Source organism: Microcaecilia unicolor, chromosome 2 (genome assembly GCF_901765095.1).
Source record: "Microcaecilia unicolor chromosome 2, aMicUni1.1, whole genome shotgun sequence".
Taxonomy (NCBI): Eukaryota; Metazoa; Chordata; class Amphibia; order Gymnophiona; family Siphonopidae; genus Microcaecilia; species Microcaecilia unicolor.
The window spans coordinates 165365593-165393146 of NC_044032.1; the positions used below are offsets into that span (position 1 = coordinate 165365593).

At 39.6% G+C, this 27554-nt stretch overlaps 1 protein-coding gene across 3 annotated transcripts in view; it reads left to right on the plus strand.

The window, feature by feature from the left end:
- Nucleotides 1–27554, plus strand: part of FER (FER tyrosine kinase) — a 370578-nt gene that overhangs the window by 168363 nt on the left and 174661 nt on the right. For all 3 annotated transcript variants that reach the window (XM_030193456.1, XM_030193455.1, XM_030193454.1), the window contains exons 10-12: nucleotides 8105–8197; nucleotides 17492–17695; nucleotides 26943–27065. In XM_030193456.1, coding sequence (XP_030049316.1) covers nucleotides 8105–8197; nucleotides 17492–17695; nucleotides 26943–27065 — 420 coding nt within the window. The remainder of the gene's footprint in view (nucleotides 1–8104; nucleotides 8198–17491; nucleotides 17696–26942; nucleotides 27066–27554) is intronic.

Here is a 27554-nt window from a genome sequence, read left to right on the forward strand (position 1 = left end):
GAGGACTATGATTACTTCAAGTAAGCCTAACGTCAGTTAACGGAGACTGTATACTGTACATATAATAAACAGTACTGTACATATGTTTATCAGATGTCAAGCTTATTTGGGTCATAACGGTTAATGAAACTAGGCAGCTAGGTTTAGCTCCTGTGAGTAGGAAGGGTCTTCCCCTTACCACCTATCTGTCTGCCTATGTAATCTAGCCACCTATCTCCATAATTATGTGACCGAATCCAGCAGAAAATGCATTCCTTCCTGCAGGGTCAGCCCAGTCATACGGCAAAACTAGGCAGTGTTCTAGTGAGGTGGCAAAGAGCATCTGCAATCAAAGCAAAACAAAAAATCCTGACAGCTACACAAATTCAAAGAATCATCAGTGCATGCTATTACCTGCAGGAAAGGTGTACTGGTGGCTTTCACCTCTCCATCTATACCAGCTAGCTATGGGGGGGGGGGGGGCTTGCCCCCCCCCCCCCCCCCAACTATAGGCTCAGACCCTCTTCCAAACTGCTGCATTGGAAGCCCCGCCAGCTGAAGAGATTTGCTGTCTGAACCCCGGCAGCAAGGAGGTCAGCAGGGTGCTTCAGCCACAGATGCCAGCACTTCCATGCCAGCAAAGGTATGAGCTGGAGGGGGTGGGGGAGAGAAGGGCTGAGAGGAAATGCTTGGTACCCCACCAAAGCTGGATTTCTGACTTATACCCCTGTGGTACACACACTCGTGCAAATTTCTCTCATGAATATTCATTGTGAATATCTTTTAAACCTGACTGGCTGGGGAGCCCCCAGGACAGGTTTGGGAACCACTATACTAGACATTACCAGCCACTGGCCCTAGAGTGGATGATGGAATCGATAAATTACAGGATATACTAGGCATTGAACGGGGCAGGAACCAACAATGCTGGCTGCCTTGATGTTTCCATAGTTGGGGGCCTGTGATGGTGAACCAGCCTACTTTGTTGTCATTTTATTCAGCTCCTTCCCTAACAGGGACAAGCCACCTACATGTCTTCTGGCATGTCTATGACCGGGACAAACAAATATTGTTTTGCTTTGAACATCTGCCCTTTGCCTCTCTCTAGAACTTGCTTCCAAGTTTAAAGTTCAAGTTTATTTATACTTGATATACTGTGTATTGCACCACATACATGTTTATCAATATTAAAATTATAAAAATAAACTAAAGGAATGGAACATCATTTATCAAATAGGACAGACCAGATAAACAGATAATAGCTTGTACAAGGGTCCTTTTACTAAGGTAGTACAAAATGGGCCTTAGCATGCCCCTACATGGGTTTTTTTTTCTGCATGCCAAGTCCGTTTTTACCACAGTTGGAAAATGACCAAATTTCTATTTTCCACATTAAGGGCTTTATGCTAATGTTGCCATTAGCACATAGCCATTACCAAAAATCCCATGCTAATCAGTGCGTGGTAATGTGGCAACATTCTGGGGAAGTGGGAGCCTATTCCGGAAAGGTGGAGTCCACCTTAACCAGGGTGGAACCAGGCTGCTGGAATTGGCATTAAAAATGAGATAGAGCAGCTTTTAAACTAGAACCTGGGGGAAGGCCAACAGTCAATCAAAAGCGCATGGTTCAGAACAAAGTATCTTTCAAAGATATCACCAAAACAGAGAAGATAGGGTTGCCCGATAGCGAGGTTGCAAAAGAGACCATAGTAGACCAGGCATCTTTAAATAAAAAGCAGGCAAAACATAGCAAAAACATTGTTGACTGCTGAGCAAAGTGTAAATAGGAACAACAAACATAGTTTGAATTGTCTGTATGCGAATTCCAGAAGCCTAAGAAATGAGATAGGAGAGTTAGAATATATTGCACTAAATGAAAAATTAAATATAATAGGCATCTTTGAGACCTGGTGGAAGGAGGATAACCAGTGGGACACGGTCAGACCGGGGTACAAAGTATATCATAGTGTTAGGGTGGATCGAATTAGTGGAGTGCTGGCACTGTATGTTAAGAAGGACCTTGAATCAAATAGATTGTAAATTCTGCAGGAAACAAAACACATCTTGATAACCCTATGGATTGAAATTCCATGTGTAAAGGGGAAAAGGATATTGATAGGAGAGTACTACTGTTCACCTGGCCAGAATGAACAGATGGATGTAGAAATGATATCAGATATAAGGGAGGCTAATAAACTGGGCAACACAAAAATAATGGTGATTTCAATTACCCTGATATTGACTGGGTAAATATAACAGGGCATGCTAGAGGGGTAAAATTCCTTGACGAAATCAAGGACTGCTTTATGGAGCAGCTAATACAGGAGCCAACAAGACGAGGAACAATTCTAGACCTAGTCCTTAGTGGAGTGCATGATCTGATAAGGAGATAATGTTGATGGGGCTACTTGATAAGTGATCATAATATGATCAGATTTGATATCAGCTTTGGAGTAAATAAACATAGGAAATCCAATACGTCAGCATTTAACTTTCAAAAAGGAGACTATTATAAAATGAGAAGAACAGTGAAATAAAAGCTTAGAGGAGCAGCTGCGAAGGTCAAAAATTTACATCGGCCATGGATGCTGTTCAAAAATACCATCCTGGAAGCCCATGTCAGATATATTACATGTATTAAAAAAGGAGGGAGGAAAGAAGACCAAATGACAGCCGGCGTGGATAAAAAGTGAGGTTGAGGAAGCTATTAGAGCTAAAAGGAAATCCTTCAGAAAATGGAAGACGGATCCAACTGATAATAAGAAACAGCATATGGAATAGAAGTCAAATGCAAAACCCTGATAAGGAAAACAAAGAGGTACTTTGTAGAAAAGATTGCGTTGGAGGTAAAAACACATAGTAAAATTTTTTTTAGGTATATTAAAAGCAAGAAGCTGTCAAAATAATCAGTTGGACCGCTAGATGACTGAGGGGTAAAAGGGGCACTCAAGGAAGACAAAGCTTTAGTGGAAAGATTAAATGAATTCTTTGCTTTGGTCTTCACCGAGGAAGATTTGGGTAATTCAAAGCTGACAAGTCAGAGAGACTGAATGAAATATCTGTAAACCTGGAAGATGTAATGGCGCACTTTGACAAATTGAAGAGTAGTAAATCGCCTGGACCGGTTGGTATTCATCCCAGAGTAATGATAGAATTGAAAAATGAACTTGCAGAACTACTGTTAGTTATATGTAATTTATCTTTAAAATCAAGCTTTGTACTGGAAGATTGGAGGGTGGCCAACGTAGTGTCAAGTTTTTTAGAATGGTTCCAGAGGTAATCCAGGAAATTATAGACCAGTGAGATTGATGTCGTTGCCAGGGTAAATGGTCGAGACTATTATAAAGACCAAAATTACAGAGCATTTTCAAAAGCATGGATTAATGAGACAAAGCCAACATGGATTTAGTGAAGGGAAATCTTGCCTCACCATCTATTACATTTCTTTGAAGGGGTGAACAAACATATGGATAAAGGTAAGCAGGTCAATATTGTGTATCTGGATTTTCAAAAGACTCCAGAGGAAACTGGAGAGTCATGGGATAGAAGGTAGTGTTCTATTGTGGGTTAAAAGATTGAAAACAGAGTAGGGTTAAATGGTCAGTATTCTCAATGGAGAAAGGTAGATAGTGGGGTTCCCCAGGGGTCTGTTCTGGGACCGCTGCTTTTTAACATATTTATAAATGATCTAGAGATGGGAATAACTGGTGAGGTAATTAAATTTGCTGATGACACAAAGTTATTAAAAGTTGTTAAATCACAAGAGGATTGTGAAAAATTAGAAGAGGACTTTAAGAGACTGGGAGACTGGGCATCTATGTGGGCATCCATATGGCAGATGAGCAAGTGCAAAGTGATTCATGTGGGAAAGAGGAACCCAAACTATAGCTATATCATGCAAGGTGTCACTGACCAGGAAAGGGATCTAGGTGTCATCGTTGATACAGTGAAACCCTCTGCTCAGTGTGTGGCGGCGGCTAAGAAAGCAAATAAAATGTTAGGTATTATTAGCAAAGGAATGGAAAACAAAAATGAGAACATTATAATGCCTTTATATCGCTCTATGGTGCAACCACATCTTGAATATTGTGTGCAGTTCTGGTCACCGCATCTTAAAAAAAGATATATTGGAATTAGAAAAGAGCATCAGAAATGATAAAGGAGATGGGTCGACTTCCCTATGAGGAAAGTTTAAAGCGGCTAGGGCTCTTCAGCTTGGAGACAAGATGGCTGAGGTGAGATATGATAGAGGTCTATAAAATAATGAGTTTAGTGGAATGGGTAGATATGAATCACTTATTTACTCTTTCCAACAATACTAGGAGTAGGGGGCACACAATGAAGCTTCAATGTAGTAAATTTAAACAAATTGGAGAAAACATTTCTTCACTCAACGTGTAATTAAACTCTGGAATTCTTTGTCAGAATTTGTGGTAAAAGTTAACTTACTGGGTTTTTAAAAAAGGTTTGGATAGCTTCCTAAAAGAAAAGTCCATAAGCCATTATTAAAATGGACTTGGGGAAAATCCACTGCTTATTTCTAGGATAAGCAGCATAAAATGTATTGTACTGTTTTGGGATCTTGCCAGGTACCTGTAACCTGGATTAGCCACTGTTGGAAACAGGTTGATGGACCTTCAGTCTGTCCTAGTATGGCAATATTTATGTTCATATGTGCTAACTGATTTGCACTTTCATGCCCACTCTCTGCCCCCAGACATGCTCCATCAGAGGAAAATATATATATTTTTTTAAGTGTGTGGTATGAGCTTTTTCCACAGGACGCCTCAGCGTATCCCACGGTAATCCTTTTAAATTGCAGTAAGCACACGCTATTGCTTATTTCAGTTTACTAAAAGGACCTCACAATCTTGTGTACTACTGTCCAACACTGTAATTAAACTCTGGAATTCGTTGCCAGAGAATGTGGTAAAGGCGGTTAGCTTAGCAGAGTTTAAAAACGGTTTGGACGGCTTCCTAAAGGAAAAGTCCATAGACCATTATTAAATGGACTTGGGGAAAATCCACTATTTCTGGGGTAAGCAGTATAAAATGTTTTGTACTTTTTTGGGATCTTGCCAGGCATTTGTGACTTGGATTGGCCACTGTTGGAAACAGGATGCTGGACTTTGATGGACCTTTGGTCTTTCCCAGTATGGCAATACTTATGTACTGCCGTTTCACAAACTGTAAAGCAAAATAACCATAATTATAAAATTTCTTCTCAAAGAAATTAGTTTTTAGTCCTGCTTTAAATTTTGATAGGAATTCTCAAATAGCACAAGAAATTTCAACAAATTATCCTTTCCACCTTTTAAGGGATTCTGCTTAAAATAATTTTTTCCAGGTTATTCTCTTATCAAGCTGCCAAGATATGGAATACAGTACCAATATCTGTGATTTGTATTAGTTATTATGCTCAGTTTTGCAAGGCTATAAAAACTATTTTATTCAAAAAGTATGTGTTATGAGCTGTAATTTTTATCATTCTTTTTTATTAGGTAATTAGCTGTGCTATATTAGATCTGATTACAGTGTTGAGCTAGGTAATTGACATATTCTCTCAATAATAGATTATAATGTAAATTTTTGCTTTATTATGTGTCTTGTCCCAGTTGTCACTGGCCTTTTCTGTAATCTGCTTTGAACCTTCTTAGGTGTGAGCGGAATATAAATCCTAGCTAAAGTAAACTAAAGTAAAATATCAAATAACGTGGAAAATTATTCTGGAATATAGGCCCTATGACCCTAAACATAGAAGAATGGATATCAGCAAAATGAATCTGACGAAATAATGGAATTGCGAGCAGATTCTGCTGAAGTGATTCAGGCAATACAGGGGGTGTAAGGGATGAGTGAACAAAATAAAAGTAAATGGAGACAAGAATGATGGATATTATGCACCAATGGTAGGATTTTATAAGGTATCCTCCTTGATATGAGTAACCAATATTCTGTTTTCAAAAGCAGGGTAATATAATCCTAGTATTTTGCACCAGAGATTATTTTAGTGGTGGTGCTCTGGACTACTTGTAACTTTTTGATGTCTGTCTGATGAAGGCCCTGAAAGAGAGCATTGCAAAAATCTAGGTGGCCTAAAACCAGTGAGTGAAGTAGAATATGAAGTGCTTTCTTATCAAAGCATGCCCTGACAGAGCGAATTTTCCTTAGTTTGAGAAAAACTCCTTTGTAGGACAGATACTACTACTCAGGGGTGTGCTGGTAAAATTTTAACAACGGGCTCTCTCTCCGGACATAGCCGGCCCTGAAATTTGGGGGGAGGGGGGAATACATGCCTCTCTCTCCCCTCCCTTGTGCGGGCACACTAGGCATACCTTTACCGAGCCCCACCAGCCAATAAATGGACTGCCACCATTCTCTGCTGCTTGTTTCTGGCTCTGAGCAGCATGATGGAACCTTCTTGCACTTGCATGAAAAGTCCCAGCCTGATGCTCAGAGTCCAGAAACAAGGAGCAGGGAGCAGCAGCAGTCTATTTACTTGGCTGGTGGGGCCAGCATCACTGCCAGCAAAGTAAAAGAGAATTCAGGAGGGGGACCAAGCCTACATTTTGGGAGTCAGTTGTTAGAATAGCCATGGGGAGGCCTACTTTAACAACCGGCTCCCAAAATTCTTAAAAACTTAACAAACGGCTCTCGCGAGCCCGTGAGAGCCCACTCCAGCACACCACTGCTACTACTACTACTACTTCTACTACTTATCATTTCTATAGTGCTACTAGACATACACAGCATTGTACAAATTATATGCAGATACTTTCTCTATCCCTAGTGGGCTCACAATCTAAGTGTTGTACCTGGGGCAATGGAGAGTTAATTGAGTTGCCCAGGGTCACAAAGAGCTGCAGTGGGAGTGGAACCCAGTTCCCCAGCAACTTAGCTCAGTACACTAACCATTAGGCCACTCCTCCCTCTGATGAAATGTACCTGATCATCAATGATTACTCCAAGGGTTTTTAACAAATTGATCAAGTTGGGTTTGGCTACTATCAACTGATATTGGGCAAAGCAGTACTACATCTGATTTTCTAGAAAAATAAAAATAACTGTTACCTTAATTTTATCAGAGTTAAGTTTTAGTTGTGAGTGAATAACCAGGTTGCAGTAGTGTACAATTTTTCATTCAAAGCTTGAACAGTGTGTGGTAGTATAGGGTCCAAAGTACGGAGAAGTTGGATGTCATCTGCTTCAATAAAAGGGGTGATAGCCAGCAAGAAGAGAAGACAAGAATACAGCTGAAAAGGTTTTTAAATCGGGTTTATAATCTTTTTATACTTTGTGTGTAGCAAAATCCATTATTGAATTTTGTTTAGACAGAACTTGTACTTCTAACACCTTCATGCTAATTAACATTTTTTTTTCAAATTACATTTTTGACAGATTCAGGAGTAAACATTAATAGTCATATCTCACAGGCTTCTTAAAGACGTGTTAATGCAGACAGGTTACTCTGCAAGGGGCACTATAAGGAAAGAAGAATTGGTTAACTGGTGTGTTAAGAGAGAATGTAGTGCCGCCCTTTTCTCTCCTGCTGTCCATGTAGTTAACACATCAGTTATTTGAACTGTGCAAGGACTCCTTCATACTGAGTGCCATATTATCTCAAACAGCAGATCAGTGAACTACACAAATCAGCAAGAAAAGCAGATGTACCAGGGCTGGCAAGAAGAAGGAGGTGGGGTGGAGGCTAGATGATAGGGAAAGAGAGAAACAGCATTTGCACCCCCTCCCTTGCTGCCAGCCCTGACTGGCTGTGAGCTTGGATGGGAGCCTGCCATCTAGTTCTTCTGGATACTATTTAATCCAGCAGTGACCCTGAGTGTAATAATTCCAGCAAGATTTTCAGATGACATTATATTGATACAGTCTACCTTGAACTTATCAGGTGTTTCTTTATCACTGTGAGAAATGTAAACCACTAGACAACATCATTGACTCAATCCTCAGCATAAAAATAACTTAAGATTTTGAATACCATTTTATCGTCTTTTCGTGTATCATTCATATAGATAGGAAGCAAAAGTAATTTGTTCACATGCAGGCTTAATACATTCATTTGCTTTTCATTCTGATATCTTACCTTGCTATTTACCTTTTTATTGTCCAGGACAAGAAGGACAGGATATCCAAGTTTGATACCCTTCGTCACTCTATAGCAGGGATAATAAGATCTCCAAAATCTGTACTGAGCTCATCATCTGTAAGTAGAATTTACTATATGAAGTTAGAAACTATTTTACTTTATTATGTAACACAAAGGATTAATTATGCTTATTACCATGTTTTTTTTAAATTCTTTGATTCACCGTTTCTAGTTAAAGGCTTTTCCATACATCCTGTACCCTTTCTATGAAGACGAATTTTCTTATGTTAGTGCTGTGTCTAGTATGATGGGTTGCCTTTAATGAAGATAAATGTCTAATGGTGTTAAAAGTAGTTTTTGGAGAATATTTGAAAAAGTAAATCATTGCACCCAATTTTATGCAACAAACAGGAATGGATGGGTGATGTCCTTGGACAGCACTAAGATGGAACTGCTTTCTCAGAGCTCAGAACTACTGGAAAGCTCAGAGTATTATGCTGCGTTTTCTGCATGCAGCCGTATTCTCATTCTCCTCAGTTTTGTAGTTTTACACTCTGCTAAGTGGACATGAAAACAAAGCTCTCAAAATTTCAGAATATTTTCTTGTCTTCCAGCACTGTATTTTTCTCTGAAAACAAGCAGGCCAGATGTATTCTCATGTGTGGGAGACATCATCCGACAGAGCCCGGTGCAGACGCTACCTAGTGCGTATTGCTTTAAAGAAGTTTTAGCTATTTAGAGTGGGCGATATGTCATGCTAAGCTTTTATCTAATTATTTGTTTTCTAATTTTTGACTTGCTCTTCTCAAATGTAGTGGTCTAAAGAAGAGTTGTAAATTATTCACATAGTTTTGTTTCCTTTGTTTATGTATCTGTACGTTTCTGTATCAGGAGGTGTCTTGTTATTAATTCTGAAATGCATTAGAAATAATTTAACAAAAAAGAGAAAGTTTTAGCAGTGTGCTTTCTCACCTAACACATAAACATTCAATCTTATTTTCTGCAGAACTAAGAGGTCACATTTTTCTTTTCTCCCCTCAGCGTTCTTTCTTCAGTATACCATGCAGGTATTACATTTATTTTCCTTTTTGACCTTATTTTTTTTATTTTTGTTACCTTCCCTGTAGTTTTCTGAGTTTTTTTCAGTCTTTAAAAGTTTTCTTTATTTTTCTCTCAGCTTTTTAGGCCTGCTTAGGCCTGAGCACTAGCCTCAATTTCATTCCCTTTTTTATCTCAAAATTGAGGAATTTAGTTTAGCTGCAATTCTTTTCTTTCTTTTTATATGTAGAAGACCTCCAGTGGCTTCAAAAAGTGCACCCAATGAACTCCCTACTCAGGTGGACAGTTTGGCCAAATTTGGCTGTGGGACTACCATTCCAAATTCCACCTCCTTAGGTGGTGTTGACAACAGATGTATCCAACCTTGGATGGGGATCTCATGTGGATGGGCTTCACATTCAAGGGACATAATCTGCTCAGGAGGCAGATTTCCACATCAACCTCCTAGAGATATTGACCATTTGGAACTTTCTAAAGGCTTTCAGAGATCAGCTGCTGAACCAAATTGTTCTCATTTAAACTGACAACCAGGTTAATATGTGCTGTGTGAACAGTCAGGGGGGTATGGGATCTTGCCTGTTGTGTCAGGAAGAGGTGGGGATGTGACAGTGGGCCATCCTTCATAGTATGGCTCTGCAGGCCATGCACCTGGCTGGCAAGGAGAATAGCCTGGTGGATAGACTGAGTAAGTTGATGCAGCCTCATGAATGGTCTCTCAACTTGGGCATAGCCTGCAAGTTCGTCCGAGCGTGGATGTGAAATACAAGATCATCACACTGATGTCATTTTTGTATAATGAAAAAAAGTAAGCCAGCTGCAAGTTCTGGTGGTCAGTTATGCAAAGTGTTGCTTGATGTTTATTTTTAGTACAGATTACCCAAAATTGCTTAACTTACACTGTTAAACAACAATATTAGATGTCAAAATCTAGGGGTTCCCCCTTTTCCTTCATTGTGTTTAAGCGCTGGCAATTATATTTGGAAGTGGTGATTTTGCAACTTACATATGTAAATGCCAGCACTCATGTATAGTTGGCTGATTTCATAAACCTAGACACAGAAGGGGTTGGCAATTAACAAGCAAAATCACGAAGTGATGATATTTTTAGCGAGTCAGTTAAAAACGTGGGATTAAGGACTATTCTTCTCTTAATCCATATATAGGAGCTGCTGCAATTCAAAATCATGTAGAGCTCATTAATACCAATAAATTGCAAAAGCAAGCATACAGAAAAGGCTTTATGGGCTTGTTTTTGCCACACACACCAAAAAAAACCCTATACTTCTGGAAGTGTAGCTATATTTTCAGAGCTACTCAGAAAAAAAAAAAAAGAATAAACGCTTTGCATAGTGGTGGCTACTAGTTCAAGGGCCCTCATAGTCAAATTGAAAGTTCCCCTTTGCTTTTTTTTACTCTAAACCTGATAATGGGTTATGTTTTAAAAAAATATTTAGAGATTCCTGAAGCCTTGCTCCTTTAAGCCACTCTCCTTATATCAATAAATCTGAGGTGCTGCCATCCTTTTTCACCCTCCGCCTGGGACCTTAACTCAGCCGGGTGGGGGGGGGGGGGGGGGGCTGGAAAACATTGTGTGGGGGCCCAAAGGGATACAGACAGGAAAAATAAGAGACTGCCATAGAGTGCCAGGATAAATGGTATTTTTGAAGCTTTTTTTTTTAATGGAGGGAGTTGAGTACTGTTTGCTTTCTGCGTACTTTGTGTACTGGCATTCGTTAGCATCAAGCCTATGATTAGGGCTTGTTTTTAACTGATGAGCACACAAAAACACTATCGATGCAGAGCAATTAAAGTAGGTGTTTGTTGGATAAACACTGAAAAGCACCATGTCCCCTAGCACTCTCTCATTCCTCCCCTGGCTTATCTTATATCCTTTTGCTATGATTTTGTGCCTCTTGTGCCCCAATAACTCCTAAGTTACACCAACTTATTTATTTGATTCCTTTCACAAAGGTACACAATAATAAAAACTGTTGCATGGAAACATAAATAAACACCAATTTTTGTACCCTTAAAGAAACACCTAATTAACTGTAAATGAAACACCTATATTTATATAATTTATAAATAATTAAGGAAAGAAGCTCTAATTATGATGCACTGACTGATCAAGTTCATTTCAGGCATAAGCTGCAGGAAACTGGAAGGTGCAAATCCAGGAATTGGTGGTGGTGGAAAAGGACACAGTTGAAAGCAGCTTGCTTATTGAGTAAATTTCTCAAAAGGGGGGTGTAGGAGGTGAGTGAGGCAAGGGGAAACTTGAATTGTATGCAGAGACAGATTTTGAGTGAACTGTAGTGGAAATAGATAGTTTAGAACAAGACCCATAAGGAGCAGAATACAGTAGTAAAAGAGAATGTAGGGTGATGGAAGAGCAAATAAGGATTAAGACATTATGCTGAGAGATGGAGTGGAGGAGTGGCCTAGTGGTTAGGGTGGTGGACTTTGGTCCTGGGGAACTGAGGAACTGAGTTTGATTCCCACTTCAGGCACCGGCAGCTCCTTGTGACTCTGGGCAAGTCACTTAACCCTCCATTGCCCCATGTAAGCCGCATTGAGCCTGCCATGAGTGGGAAAGCGCGGGGTACAAATGTAACAACAAAAAAAAAAAAAGATGAGGGAGAGATTTTAATAGGCACAGGGAAATAAATAACATATTTTAGATGTGTGTTATCCACAGAGATTAAAAGAAATGGCTGAAGATCAGAGCAACAAAGGAAGAATGTAGAAAGAGAAGAAGGTCCAAGACTGAACCCTTAGTCACACAGAAAATGATGAAAGGGGAATAGAGGATAGTGTGATGGAAGAGATAAGGTAAAACAAAGTTGAGGGTTTCAAAAATAGTGAATAGATTAGGAAGGAATAAGATTTGAGGAGAAGCCCCTGACCTTGACTCTGAAGAAGACTTTGGCACCTATAATATTCTGTCCTCAGGAAGACAAAACTAGACCAGTCTTCCTCAACCTCTTCATCCCTGGCCTCACTTCAAGAAATACTCTCAGCTAGCTGCTCTTCCGTCTCTTTCCTTGATTTCTCCACTATCTTACCTACCAATTGAAGATCTATCAGATCAACTTCTGTACAAAGAAACTTGTGAACTCCTGTTCTCCAAATCTCTGAACCCCTCTTTCAACCCAGCTCCCCATCCACAATTTGAAACATTTCCTTTAGTTTACTAATAGTCTTCTGGAGTTCTTCAGAATCACCACTGAATGAAAAAAAAAATAATAAAGCATATATCCAACGGTACAGTTGCTGTATGTTTTTTTTTTTTTTTTTTAATGAAAAAAGGCCTCACAGAGCTCTTAGATGAAATACATCAAGCAGAGATAAAACGGGTCTTAAACAGATCATCATTGGCCAAAAACCTTATATATTATGTGATAACTGTAAAGTTCTTCACACGCTTGCTATTCCTGGTCGTAATCTTATACAAGCATAAACCAGCAGATAAAACTGCTCTGTGAGGCCTTTTTTCCCTTAAAAAAAACATACAGCGACTGTACCGTTGGATATATGCTTTATTATTATTTTTTTCATTCAGTGGAGGTACATTCTATTTAAGATATTATCTCATGATTCTATATTTTCACACGCAAATTCAATTATATTTAGTGGGTTCTTCAGAATCATACTTCTGATTTGCAAGTGTTATATTTCTATCATACATTTTAAGCTGCTTATGATATACTGTCCTATTTTCTCTAGACCCAGATTTTCTCCTCTCCCACTACTGCCTAATTGCTTCTCTCGTAATCCTGTGCTTCTCTGAAAAGAATGCTGCTATTTTGTTAGATTTAATAACCACCTTCTTCCCATGGGCCACCTCCCACCCCTGTTTCCCAGATCTCCCATTTCTTATCCACCATTTCAAATATAGAGGACAGAGCACTCCAATACGATTTTGACTGCTTTATTGGTAAATCATTAAAGAATGCAAACAAACTACACCACTGTGGGGAGATGTGCTCAGGCTCTGGGCTGGAGCCCACTTGAATCTGCTATGTACAGTATCTACTCAGGTTCTAAATTCACTTTGATGATGACAAAATGTAAATCTATACACCGCAAACAACTAGTAAACAGTTCCAAACATTTTCCCTTATGAATTATTTTTTCTTCTTATAGTTTGTTAGAAAAACTTGTAGAAGAAACAAAACTCCCACAATATCAGATGGACTAACCAACACTTCTCACACGGAACATTATCTAGTTCACCCCCTTTTTTGAGAGGAAGAATTACCAAGTTATATAGCCTTTTGCAGCATAAGACACCAGAGCCATCTGACTTAATGCCCATGAATAAATCCTTTGCACTCAAAATCTAGCTGCTGTTCCTTTAGTTCAGCAGGGATGAGCTGCATTTACAGCCTGTGGGTGAATAAATAAAATCTGGTGTACAGCAAGCTTGAAACGTTTGCTGCTAGGCCTGGGCAGAATCTTCATATATAAGGTAGTGTTCTTAATAGCTCTTATGTCTTCCAGAAGAGACAGTGAACTTCAAGCATTTGTGGCAGACCCCCTTAAACCAGGTTCTATCATGGCAGGGTTGTCCTCCAAACCCACCCCAAATTCCTTCCTAAAGTGGTACTGGAATTCCATCTCAATCAGTCCATTGTACTTCCTGTCATTTTCCCTAAACCACACGATAATCCTGGAGAAGCAGCACTGCATGCCGTAGACTGCAAGCGTGCTGTAGCATACTATCTAGAATGTACAAAACCTCATAAGAAGTCTACTCAGCTTTTTGTGTCCTTTGACCCTAACAAATTGGGGATTCCTATCACCATACATACAATCTTAACCTGACTGACTGACTGTATCTCTTTCATGTATACTCAAGCTGGGCTGACCCTTCATGGCCGGGTCACTGCTCACAATGTAAGAGCCATGGTGACTTCAACAGCACATTGTCACTCTCCATGGAAGGCATTTGCAATTCAGCTATGTGGTCTTCTGTCCACACCTTCACTGCTCACTATTTTCTAGAGCAGCATTCTAGGCGGGATAGCCAGTTTGGACAAGCAGTACTACAGAATCTTTTTACTACTTAAGTCAACTCCACCCTCCGATCCTTTTTTCCCCACCAGATTCACTATCTGCTTACTTGCACAATTTATTTATGTTGTGAGCCTGGTAGCTAGTGAATCCCACATGTGAGAATATTATGACTGCTTGTCCTTGGAGAAAGCTAAGTTACTTACTTTGTAGCAGGTGTTCTCAGAGGACAGCAGGTGTACAGTGGTGGAAATAAGTATTTGATCCCTTGCTGATTTTGTAAGTTTGCCCACTGACAAAGACATGAGCAGCCCATAATTGAAGGGTAGGTTATTGGTAACAGTGAGAGATAGCACATCACAAATTAAATCCGGAAAATCACATTGTGGAAAGTATATGAATTTATTTGCATTCTGCAGAGGGAAATAAGTATTTGATCCCCCACCAACCAGTAAGAGATCTGGCCCCTACAGACCAGGTAGATGCTCCAAATCAACTCGTTACCTGCATGACAGACAGCTGTCGGCAATGGTCACCTGTATGAAAGACACCTGTCCACAGACTCAGTGAATCAGTCAGACTCTAACCTCTACAAAATGGCCAAGAGCAAGGAGCTGTCTAAGGATGTCAGGGACAAGATCATACACCTGCACAAGGCTGGAATGGGCTACAAAACCATCAGTAAGACACTGGGCGAGAAGGAGACAACTGTTGGTGCCATAGTAAGAAAATGGAAGAAGTACAAAATGACTGTCAATCGACAAAGATCTGGGGCTCCACGCAAAATCTCACCTCGTGGGGTATCCTTGATCATGAGGAAGGTTAGAAATCAGCCTACAACTACAAGGGGGGAACTTGTCAATGATCTCAAGGCAGCTGGGACCACTGTCACCACGAAAACCATTGGTAACACATTACGACATAACGGATTGCAATCCTGCAGTGCCCGCAAGGTCCCCCTGCTCCGGAAGGCACATGTGACGGCCCGTCTGAAGTTTGCCAGTGAACACCTGGATGATGCCGAGAGTGATTGGGAGAAGGTGCTGTGGTCAGATGAGACAAAAATTGAGCTCTTTGGCATGAACTCAACTCGCCGTGTTTGGAGGAAGAGAAATGCTGCCTATGACCCAAAGAACACCATCCCCAGTGTCAAGCATGGAGGTGGAAATGTTATGTTTTGGGGGTGTTTCTCTGCTAAGGGCACAGGACTACTTCACCGCATCAATGGGAGAATGGATGGGGCCATGTACCGTACAATTCTGAGTGACAACCTCCTTCCCTCCGCCAGGGCCTTAAAAATGGGTCGTGGCTGGGTCTTCCAGCACGACAATGACCCAAAACATACAGCCAAGGCAACAAAGGAGTGGCTCAGGAAGAAGCACATTAGGGTCATGGAGTGGCCTAGCCAGTCACCAGACCTTAATCCCATTGAAAACTTATGGAGGGAGCTGAAGCTGCGAGTTGCCAAGCGACAGCCCAGAACTCTTAATGATTTAGAGATGATCTGCAAAGAGGAGTGGACCAAAATTCCTCCTGACATGTGTGCAAACCTCATCATCAACTACAGAAGACGTCTGACCGCTGTGCTTGCCAACAAGGGTTTTGCCACCAAGTATTAGGTCTTGTTTGCCAGAGGGATTAAATACTTATTTCCCTCTGCAGAATGCAAATAAATTCATATACTTTCCACAATGTGATTTTCCGGATTTAATTTGTGATGTGCTATCTCTCACTGTTACCAATAACCTACCCTTCAATTATGGGCTGCTCATGTCTTTGTCAGTGGGCAAACTTACAAAATCAGCAAGGGATCAAATACTTATTTCCACCACTGTATATTTTCACATCCCTCCTCCCTCCTGTTGGAGTTGTCTTCTTAGCTTTACTACTGTGCTGCTGGTTCCGCGCTCAAGCGTCATGCAAGAATGCACCCGTTCATGTGTGGTGGGGGTCACTGCCTCAAAGATTTGAAGTGATAGTGCGCTTGGCAGTGTCCTCATCAGGCTCCATGGATCACGCCACCCACATGTGAGAATATATGCCTGCTGTCCTCGGAGAACATTTGCTACAGGTAAGTAACTTAGCTTTTCAGTGCTGTGACCCCAGCAAAACTCTGATTACATGTACCATAGGCAGTCAGAACTGAGTGAAACTACTTTCTCGACTTCCTTTGAAAGGAATGGTAGGCTAGAGACTGAGTGATGGTTGGACAAAACTGCAGAGTCCAGATCTGGCTCTTTTATGAAAAGAGCTTAAAATATTTTCTGTCAAAAGACTGGGCACTTGACAGAAAGTGAGACCATTATTGACCATAGTGGGGTACCTTGGGTTAGTGAATCCTGCAGTTGAATAGCACACAAACACATTATTTTATCACATGTTAAAAAAAAAAAGGACTACACATATCTTTTGATCACTGTTGGTATTTCAGCCTCCAGTTTAATCCATTGTACTGTTCCCATATTGGTACTGGTGGTGCTATAAGCCTCTTGTCAAAAAACATATAGTAATAGTATATAAGGTATTACTGTTTAAAAATTGATATTCATCAGCAAATTCTTTAAAATGTTACATATCTGCACTTAAAAGAGCTTTCCAATAAGCTGTGACCCTGTCGTAACTGTGTAAGAAATGTAGAAGAAATTCTCTGGAAGAGTAGACTTGTAAGAGAGATTGTGCATTTTTGCTTTCTAGTCGTATTAAGATCATACATTTCTGCATTCGTAATCTGATGTATAAAGATGACGTTTCTTAAAAGCAATATGTATGTAACAATGGTAATGTTGTCTATTTCTGATATATACAACAACTGAAACTGTATTTATCCAGTGTGGAAATCAAGTTGTTTTAACCAGCAGTTTAGCGACTTGGACATATTAATATAGGGATTAATATTCAAAGCGAGTCAACCAGGCAGGAAAAAATCCCAGTGAGTGGGTCAGAGTGGATATTCAGTGGCACTTAACATTATGGTGCTGCTAAATATCTGCTCTGAATGTTGCTGCACTGTCTGGTTAGGAGTTGGGCAGAACCAGGAGTAATGCAGGCACCAGTGTTCAGTGCTGGTGCCTGCATAGTTAACTGGACAAGTTAGACTGCATAAATTTTCCTAATTTTGAATAGTGACCATACTTGGATAGCTTCCAGGTGGCACCAAACACCCCTAACATTCAGTGCTGGTGCTTGGATAAAGACCACCATTGAATATCCAGGTCTAATGGCTATTAGCTGAATATTGACCCAAGAATGCATTGAAATTATAGACTTTGTTGTAAACAGTGTAATCTTGCATTACAATGTCTTTTAAATGGCGATCCTTTTTTTTATTGGTTTCAGTTCTTTGATGTGATATCAACTAGTGAGAAGCCATTGGCGGAGCAGGATTGGTATCATGGTGCAATCCCAAGAGTGGAAGCACAGGAATTATTAAAGCAGCAAGGAGACTTTTTGGTGCGAGAGAGCCATGGGAAGCCTGGTGAATATGTCCTTTCTGTGTTTTCAGATGGACAGCGAAGACACTTTATCATACAGTATGCTGAAGTAGGTTTCAGATTATTTTTTGTAATATTTGGCAAATCATTTTAAGCTCTGATGTGTTTCTGTTAAACAGAAACACATCATAGCAAAATGTGGCTGAAAAGCTCTTAACGTGTGGCAGCTGTTTTTGTGCTTGAATGTACATTACAATGGGTTGATATTCTGAAAACAAGCACTTAAAAATATAGCTAAAGTTCTTCCCAAAAATAAATTTCTTACTGTCTCGGGAAACTTTATGTGCTGTTAATTGACCAAAATAGATTAATCATCTACAACTTTAATTGTAATCATAACTTCTATGTGTGCTAATGAATCAGAATTCATATTATTCTTGAGTGTCTCAGTTGGGGAGGTTTATTTATTTGTTACATTTGTATCCCACATTTTCCCACCTTTTTGCAGGCTCAATGTGGCTTACATAGTACCGTAAATGGCATTAGCCGATTCCGGTATGAACAAGGTGATATTGAGGTACATGTATGGTAAAGACCATTGGGGGGAACTTAGAGAGGGAGAGGAAGGATTAAGATATGTCCAGTTATGGTCTTTGGTTACGTTATGTCGCTGGTATCCCTTGCCAGTCAGGATTTCAGGATGTCCAAAATGGAGTATGCATGAAAGAGATCTGCATACAATAGAGGCAGTGTGTGCAAATCAAGATTATGCATATTCATTGTGGATATCCTGAAAATCTGAGGTTGGCAATGTAATATTATGAATTCGTCTTTATTGTTTTGAATGGGATTCACTTTCAGTTGTGTTTTATACCCTTGATTTATTGTACTTTATTTAATTTCTTATGTACCTCTTGCAAGTCCTTTCAAAGTAGTGTACATTCCGATACTGTAGGTATTTTTCTGCCACTAGAAAGCTTACAATCTCAGTTTATACCTGAGGCAATGGAGGGTTAAGTGATTTGCCCAAGATCACAAGGAACCACAGTGGGATTTGAGCCAGGCTGTCCTGGTTGTCAGGTTGTTGCTGTAATAATGAGGCTACCTTTTCTGTAGCAGTTTTTTTTATTTAGTTTTGTTTTTTCTGGGTTTTTTTTTTTGCATGACTCATAGGTGTATATTCAATGCACTTAGACTTAGAGTTATATAGAGGGATATTTTCAAAGCACTTAGACTTACAAAGTTATATAGAGGGCATTTTCGAAAGAAACGTCCAAGTTGCAATTTGGACGTCTTTGCAAAACGTCCAAATCCAGGGGCGTGGAAACCCGTATTTTCGAAAAAAAAGATGGACATCTGTCTTTCGTTTCGAAAATACCGTCAGAGACGTCCAAATCCTTAAATTTGGACGTCCTTGGATCTGGACGTTTCTGACTTTCAGCAATTTTCGAAACCAAAGACGTCCATGTCAAAAACGTCCAAATGCAAGCTATTTGGACATGGGAGGAGCCAGCATTTGTAGTGCACCGGTCCCCCTGACATGCCAGGACACCAGCTGGGCACCCAAGGGGGCACTGCAGTGGACTTCATAAATTGCTCCCAGGAACATAGCTCCCTTACCTTGTGTGCTGAGCCCCCCAACCCCCCCCCCCCCCCAAAACCCACTACCCCTAACTGTACACCACTACCATAGCCCTTATGGGTGAAGAAGGGCATCTATATATGGGTACAGTGGATTTTGGAGGACTCGCTGTTTTCTCCACAGATGTAACAGGTGGGAGGGAGTATGGGCCTGGGTCCACCTGTCTGAAGTGCACTGCAGTACCCACTAAAACTGCTCCCAGGACCTGCATGTGCTGTCATGGACCTGAGTATGACATCTGAGGCTGGCATGACATATTTTTAAAGATGGTTTTTGAGGGTGGGGAGGGGGTTAGTGACCACTGGGGGAGTAATGGGAGGTCATGTATTGCCTCCGGTGGTCATTTGGTCATTTCGGCACCTTTTTGTGCCTTATTCGTTAAAAAAATACGTCCAGGTGAAAACGTCCAAGTGTTCGTCAGGGACGTCCTTGCTTTTTTTGATTATGGGTCAAAGACGTCCAAGTGTTAGGCACGCCCAAGTCCAGCCTTCGCTATGCCTCCGACACGCCCCCTTGAAATTTGGACGTCCTTGCGACGGACTGCAGTTGGAGTCGTCCAAAGTCGGGTTTTGATTATACCGATTTGGACGTCTCTATGAGAAGGACATCCATCTTCCATTTTATGTCAAAAGATGGACGTCCTTCTCTTTCGAAAATGAGCCTGATAGTAACCTATGGAACTTTGTAAGTCTAAGTACTTTGAAAATAAGCCCCTTGACATTATTAAATAATAATATAATTAAATAATCCTCCTATGTTTTTTTTCTGCAATGAAAATATGCTGACTGGGGGCAATCTTTAAATACACTTGATCCCTCATGCTAACTTTATTAGTGTACTAAAACTGGTTGTACTTTCTACAATATTTTTTAAAATAGTTTTTATAGATCTTCTTAATGTCTATTCTTCTCCATTATTCATTTTGCTTTTTCACTTTTTGATAACACAGAAGTGTTCTAGCTGAGTTGGTAGACCTGGTCACTTGAGTTAGTAAATTCCTATGGCGTTTTTTCCTAACATCCTACATAGTTCATTGTACGTTTTTTTTTACTCTAAGTTTTGTTGCCTTAGGGTGGGAGGAAGGAAGAAGATAGCAGTCTGCCATATGAAGGAACACCATATTATCTGTGACTCACCAAACACATTGGATTGCTTAATACTTCAAATAATTATTTCTACAGTCTGTAGCAATGCAGATAATCTAGCTTTCTGCTTATGAGCCCTATGTTATATCTCATTTGAGGTCTTGCCTGCAAAACTCTAAAGATCAGGAACTGAATCCATGTACAATTTTGTATACTTTCCTTCATTTTTTGTAAAAGAATTCATTCCTTCAATCCTAAGGATGAGAAGGAAATCCTTGTAATCAACCTTTCAGTAGTAATTCTTTATTGATTTCCCGTAGGTGCACAAATACTATACGTTAGGATTTTCTGATGACAAGTAGGTGAAATAGAGTTGCATAGGTAACATGACTCAGCATTGTGCTAGTGCAGAGGATCATTCATGAGATTTCTAGGAAAGGTTTCCAGATGTGTGATAGCTTCCCTGCACTGCTAGACTTGCAGCTTCCCAATTTCTTTGGTTAAGAGTGCTAGCCAATGGAACACTTGCCTCTTACAGACAGCAATCAACAGGACACACCCATCAGTTGTGTTTTCAGAATAACTGTAGTTGAGTATACATGAGGAAGATGCCTACTGGTGAATATAATCTAATTTACTTATAGACCGCTTAATCCCAACAATTGGTCTAAAGTGGTGTACAAAAGAGAATGAATTACAATAAATAAAAAATTATTACAAAGCTAACTTATGAGTTTTGTAACAAATATGTTTTTAATTGTTTATGAAAAAATAACATGAGGATACCTGAGTTAGAAAAGATGGTAAGACATCAGAAACCTACAAAGTAGAGGATCTGGAAAATTCTCTGAGGACAAGCAGGCTGGATATCATCACGCATGGGTCGTCGTCCGCGACGGCCCAGAAGCTCCGGATTTAAAAATCAAAATTTTAAAACTTCTAGAAGCGACGAGAGCGGGCGCGGGGACAACGCACCGTGCATGCGTGAGTGACTTCCCGCCTGCACGCTTCCCTCAGTTCCTTTTTTTTTCTCGCTTCGCGAGTGAGTTGTTTGTTTTGGCGCTCCTCGTGATTTCAGCCCAGGGGACTTTTTATCGCGTTTACGCGCTCTGGTTTTCCCTTGTTTCATTTCTTTAAAAAAAAAAAAAAGTGTTTCCCTTAATCCTTACTAATTGGCTATGAGTATCTGCAAGGTAATTCTGGCCCTGAATGATGAGGAAGATGTCTAGTATGAGGTACGTTTGGATAGAGTCCACTGTGTGCTAGGTGCACCTAGACCAAATTTACTGAAGGGTATTCTTGATTTAAATCACAATGATGCTAATTGCTAGCACAATGAGAAAAAAACTAGAGACTAACTAAAACTTCTTTTTTCAGTTTTGGCCAAATCTCCAGCAGAAACTAATCACCTGGTCTTGACCAAAAACTAAAGATTGATTGTATAAATGTGAATCAATGAGGCCCACTGAAGTTTCAGAGCTGCAGTCAGCAGCCCGATAAATCCACAGGAGGTTATTTTCTAGTTCCAGGAACTACACAGGCTGACAACTGGAAGAGCCTTTTTAACAAGGACTTCTCAACAAGTCTGACTTGTTTAGGTTCCAAATCCCAAATCAATGCAGATTTAGTTAAATATCCTGTGAGACAAAAAAAAACATATGAATGATGGGGAAAAAAGAATAGAACAATTACTATTGTTCTGTTCTTTTTTTTTTTTTCTATCATTCATATGTTTTTTGATTGTAAAGAACTTACATGATTAAAAAGTAAAAAAAAAAAAACTCTCTGAGACAGGAACTTTGTGAGAACGTGAAAAACAAAACGTGATTACCAGTTTTTTAATGCTTACCCAAATTGTGCACAAGTAACAAAAGAAAGTAGCATTGAGATGTTTCTCATTTTTAAATACAAAATGAGAAGCTACTCAGTGCTACTTTCTTCAGTCATAAAATAGTCATAAAACTGATTAAGGACAAGCATGATATGGATTCTTACTATGGTAGACTAAAGGAGTCCAGACACCGGTCTACACTGCGGACATTAGAGCAGCTTGATGCACAATCCAGAATAAAAAAAAAAAGCACATTGATGTCACTGAATGCGAGGACTTTATGCTCTGAGAAATTACAATCAAAAGCAATACGTTTCTACAATTATTTTCTAATATATAAACTTCATTTCATTGTAATACCATTTCCCTACTAACACTATAAGCTGACCAGTACTTGTACTTGAAAACAATCACTGCAGATTCCTTTCTCATAGAATCTAGCTTCTGCACACCACAAGTTTAATTATAACGCTGCATATTCATTGTACCCAACAGAGCCTGGAAATTCTTTTAGAATCACCCAAATAGTATCCAAGCTAGAATTTGTTTAAATCACTTCATTTTGCAGATCCAACATATGATAGCAATTAGAACAAACCATCAGACTTCAATATCTTCAAACAATTTGGTATACAAAACAGCAGCTATCTCACATTGGTTATATTTATTTATTTATTGCATTTGTATCCCACATTTTCCCACCTCTTTGCGGGCTCAGTGTGGCTTACAATAAGATATGAATAATGGAAATACATTTGTTACAACTTGGTTATAGGTTACATTGTACAAGTTTTGTGAAACCATCGAAGTATCATTAAGAATATAACAATGGGACATCAACATTGAAACGTTGGAAAGAGACAATGGGAAGCTTAAAGGGCAGTGTTGAGACACAGAGATATATGGTGTACATATTCCTGTGAGTAAATGTATGAGTGATGTGGAATTACGGGGGATGAGGGTTAGAAGTGGATGTATGAAGCATTGATGATCAGTGAGTGTGGACTCTGTGTTTTGGCTCTTGCCATAAATTGTTTCAAACAGATGAGTCTTCAGTAATTTGCGGAAGGAGGCTTGTTCGTAAATCGTTCTTAAGTTGCGCGGCAGTGTATTCCAAAGTTGCGTGCTCGTGTGAGAAAAGGTTGACGCGTGTAGGGTCTTGTATTTCACGCCCTTGCAATTAGGGAAGTGGAGGTTGAGGTATGATCTGGATGATCTTTTAGCATTTCTAGTTGGTAGGTCTATCAACTCGGACATATAGGCAGGGGCTTCACCATGAATGATCTTGTGGACTAGTGTGCATACCTTGAAAGTGACGCGTTCCTTAAGTGGAAGCCAGTGTAGTTTCTTTAGTAGTGGTGTTGCCCTTTCATATTTTGGTTTTCCGAAGATGAGTCTGGCTGCTGTGTTCTGGGCTGTTTGAAGTTTCCTCAGTACTTGCTCTTTGCAGCCTGTGTATAGTGAGTTACAGTAATCCAGATGGCTTAGGACGACGGATTGCACTAGGTTGCGGAAGACGAATCTTGGGAAGAATGGTTTTATCCTTTTCAATTTTCACATGCAGTGGAACATCTTCTTAGTTGTGTTATTTGCGTGAGTTTCGAGTGTTAGGTGGCGGTCGATAGTGACTCCAAGAATTTTTAGCGTTTCTGAGATTGGAAGGTTTTGGTTTGGTGTGTTTATCGCGTTGAATTCATTTGTATTGTATTGGGAGGTGAGTATCAGGCATTTAGTTTTTTTCTGCATTTAGTTTCAGACGAAATGCATCTGCCCACGTGTTCATGATGTATAGACTTTGATTGATTTCGTTGAAGATTTCTTTGATGTCTTGTTTGAAAGGGATGTATATCGTCACGTCATCGGCGTATATATATATGGGTTAAGGTTATGTTTTGATAGGAGTTTTGCTAGAGGGATCATCATTAGGTTGAAGATAGTTGGTGAGAGAGGTGATCCTTGTGGAACTCCACATTCAGGTGTCCATGCCTTGGACGTGGTTGAATTTGATGTGACTTGATACGAACGCAAGGTTAGGAACTCCTTGAACCAGTTCAGGACGTTTCCTCCAATGCCAAAGTATTCCAGTATGTGTAGTAGGATTCCGTGGTCGACCATGTCAAATGCGTTTGACATGTCAAATTGTAGGAGGAGTATATTGTTGCCAGTTGCTATTATTTGTTTAAATTTAGTCATAAGGGTGACTAATACTGTTTCAGTGCTATGGTTCGACCGGAATCCTGATTGGGCATCGTGCAGTATTGAATGTTTGTTTAGATAGTTTGTATATACTTTGTTACCCCCATCAAACTCCCCTCCCCCACCACCGTGTTCCCTACCCGTATACTCTCATGACCTACATAGTCAAAGATTTAATAGGTAACTTCACGCTGATGGTGATAGTCATCTACAGTGGTTTCCATGTCTCTTAAAATTTACGACCAAAGTCGTCCTCCAGTGTCATAACCCTCTGACGCTCCATACATAATTGAGTCAGTAATAATGATCTTCATTGTTGTAATGTGGAGGCAGCATCTGTCGGCCGTAGTAGCAGGACTGCTTTAACACCAAACAGAGCAGTTTGTATGAAGTGTTTAAGGCCTGCAGAACTCCGCTTGGTAAACTGATAGCATCCAAACAATTGTTGGGGCTTTTGTTTGATTGTACATCCCCAGTAGCTCTCAATCGCCTTAAGAATCTTAGATCAAAAATGTTAGATATTAGAACAATGCCAGAACATATGTCCCAGTGTAGCAGGTGAAAATCCACACTTGGCACTGGTTTCAGTAGTTTGGATATTTGCCTTATGAGCCCTGGAAGGAGAAATATGAAGCCTCAGAGCAAACTTATAAACTAGTTCTAAGTGAGTAATAAATACAGGCATAGTGTGCAAGTGCAATATAAATGATTTTACTTGCTCCATCATTAATTTGCAGTTTAAGTCTCTTGCCCATTTACGGGCCAGGGTCTCATAGTCCAGAACTGGGGTAGACTCTTTAAGATATTGATGGTGATAAACGATAAATCTAATGTATATGCTTCACACAAGTCTCTTTTACGCTTTCTGTAAGATCAGTCCAGGGTAAAGAAGACAGATAAAGCCTTGGGATGCATGCTGTTGAACGCCAAAAAGGAGTTTCTATCTGTTGGTTTAGTGTAAATATTTGTACAGATTGTTTTTCCTTCCTTGTACATCCATATATCCAGAAAATTCATTTCAGTTTTGTGTACCTGGTATTCAAATTTGATTGTTGCATGACATTGGTTCAATTCCTCTACGAATAGCCCAAACTCCATTTCTGTGTCTTCCCAAAGCACAAAGATATCGTCTATATAACGACCCCAATATTTCACCTTATTGAATTTTTGGAACTTATAGATTAATCTTTTTTCGAACCCTGCCATGTATAGGTTAGCTATCGAGGGGGCAAATGTTGCCCCCATCGCTATTCCTGATGTTTGCAAATATAATTTTTCATCAAACACAAAAAATTCTTTTCTAATGCCAATTTTGTTAATTGGCATAAAAATTCCGACGGAACTTGCCCTGTATCTTGGGGTGGGTGTAAGGAGGCAGAAACCCTATTTGCCCCACAGGGCCAAATGGTATATTTTTTATGGTAAGTAGAAATATATCATAGAAGGAATTCCCATATATTATAGCCCTTCCCTGAGACTAGGTAGTTATCAGAGGGGACCTTGGACTCCACTATAAACAAGCTGTTGAAGGTTGCGTGGATTTGGGGGATTAGAGTAAATGTTGAATCTAACTGTATTCCAAGGTTCCTGACTTGTGATTTGAGGGGGAGTTCATTAGATAAATATATCTGGTTGTCTTTAACTGTATGTCTTCAAAATCAGAACTTAATTCAACTAAATTTACCTGAGATGTTTAAAGCGACAATGGTTAACTGTGACTGGCTATGGCTACTAAATATTGGCAAGTAACAAAATAAAGTTAGTTGATACTTATTAATATATAAATATGAGTGATAAGTGCTTAGATATAATGTCATTTGCAAAGTGGTATTGTTTAGAGACATATACATTACTCTCTGCACTTATCAGCTAATTGAGCCAAAATTTGTTCAGTATGCAATAGCAAGAAAAGATGCCCCATATAAGCAAGGAAACTGTCCATCAAGTGCATTGAAAAAACCTGCTGCCAAGTGAGTTTGATGATCCAGTATACATAAAGTAAAAATATGTAAAATTCACATGCTTCTTAATCCATATGTAAAATTGCTGCCCTCAAAAACTGAGCCTTTCAAGTGTAGTCACCTTCAAATCTTCAGCTGCCCTTTACACTTGACTGTGTTTCACTTATACAGTGTCTTCAGGAGGGCACCCTGGTAAAACTTGCTATACAAAAGCAAAAGCCACTCATTTCACTTAATGTCTTTTGCACATTTTAAATGCTTATGATACTACACATCTGAGCTAATATTACTTATTATCCAGTAGCTGCTCTTTAAAAAAATAATAATAAATGCTCAGCAACTTACCAGCTGGGGCAGTCTTCTGGGATGCAGCCAAAAGCAACTGACAAAAAATGGTAGTGTTTTATACACTTGGACTACCCATGCTGACGTCAAAAGAGCCAAGGTCTTTAATTGGTTCCATATGAACTGTGAAACTAGAGATCACAGAGAAATGTACTGAATATTTGCCTCACAGTGCCTTTCGTTTTTAATATTAAAAATGATCTGAAGATGGGTTATCCTAACTACGATAATTTAACTTCAATATTCTTTAAAAATCAAATTTTACTTCTAAAAGTGTTATATTTCTTACCTTGCAGAGTCAGTATCGGTTTGAAGGGACTGGCTTCATGACTATCCCTCAACTCATTGACCATCATTATACAACAAAACAAGTCATTACTAAGAAATCGGGTGTTGTTCTGCTGAATCCTGTAGTTAAGGTATGTGTATTGATATTATTTGATTTCTTTTTCTGTCTTTAAAGCATAGTTTAGTATGGAAGTGTCCTATTGTCAGTGGGATCTTCTTTACTATGTGGCTTGGAAAATGCAGCAGCTTATAGTTTAACCATCAGATGTTTAATATGTTTAAGGGCTTCAGATGAGGCAATATGGACGGCTGGGATGCCATCAATAATGGATTACTTAGGACAGTTATTAAAAGTGAACATTGGTTTCTTTTGAACAGTTAAGTGAGCATTGTGTCCATAGTCACAATTTGGCTATTCATTATATTTTATTTGTAAATCAGGTAGGCAGAACTTCCCTGGTCCAATCTGTATCTGGGGTAAGGAAAAAGGCTATTTTAGTTGAAAATGTCTCAGTCAAGGCCTCTGGGTTCCTATAAGAGATTATGGGTTCATTCTGTGACAAAGGCTAGTGAATTCTGCGGCAGAGTGTTAAAGCTTCCATGATAGTTGCCTAATTTGC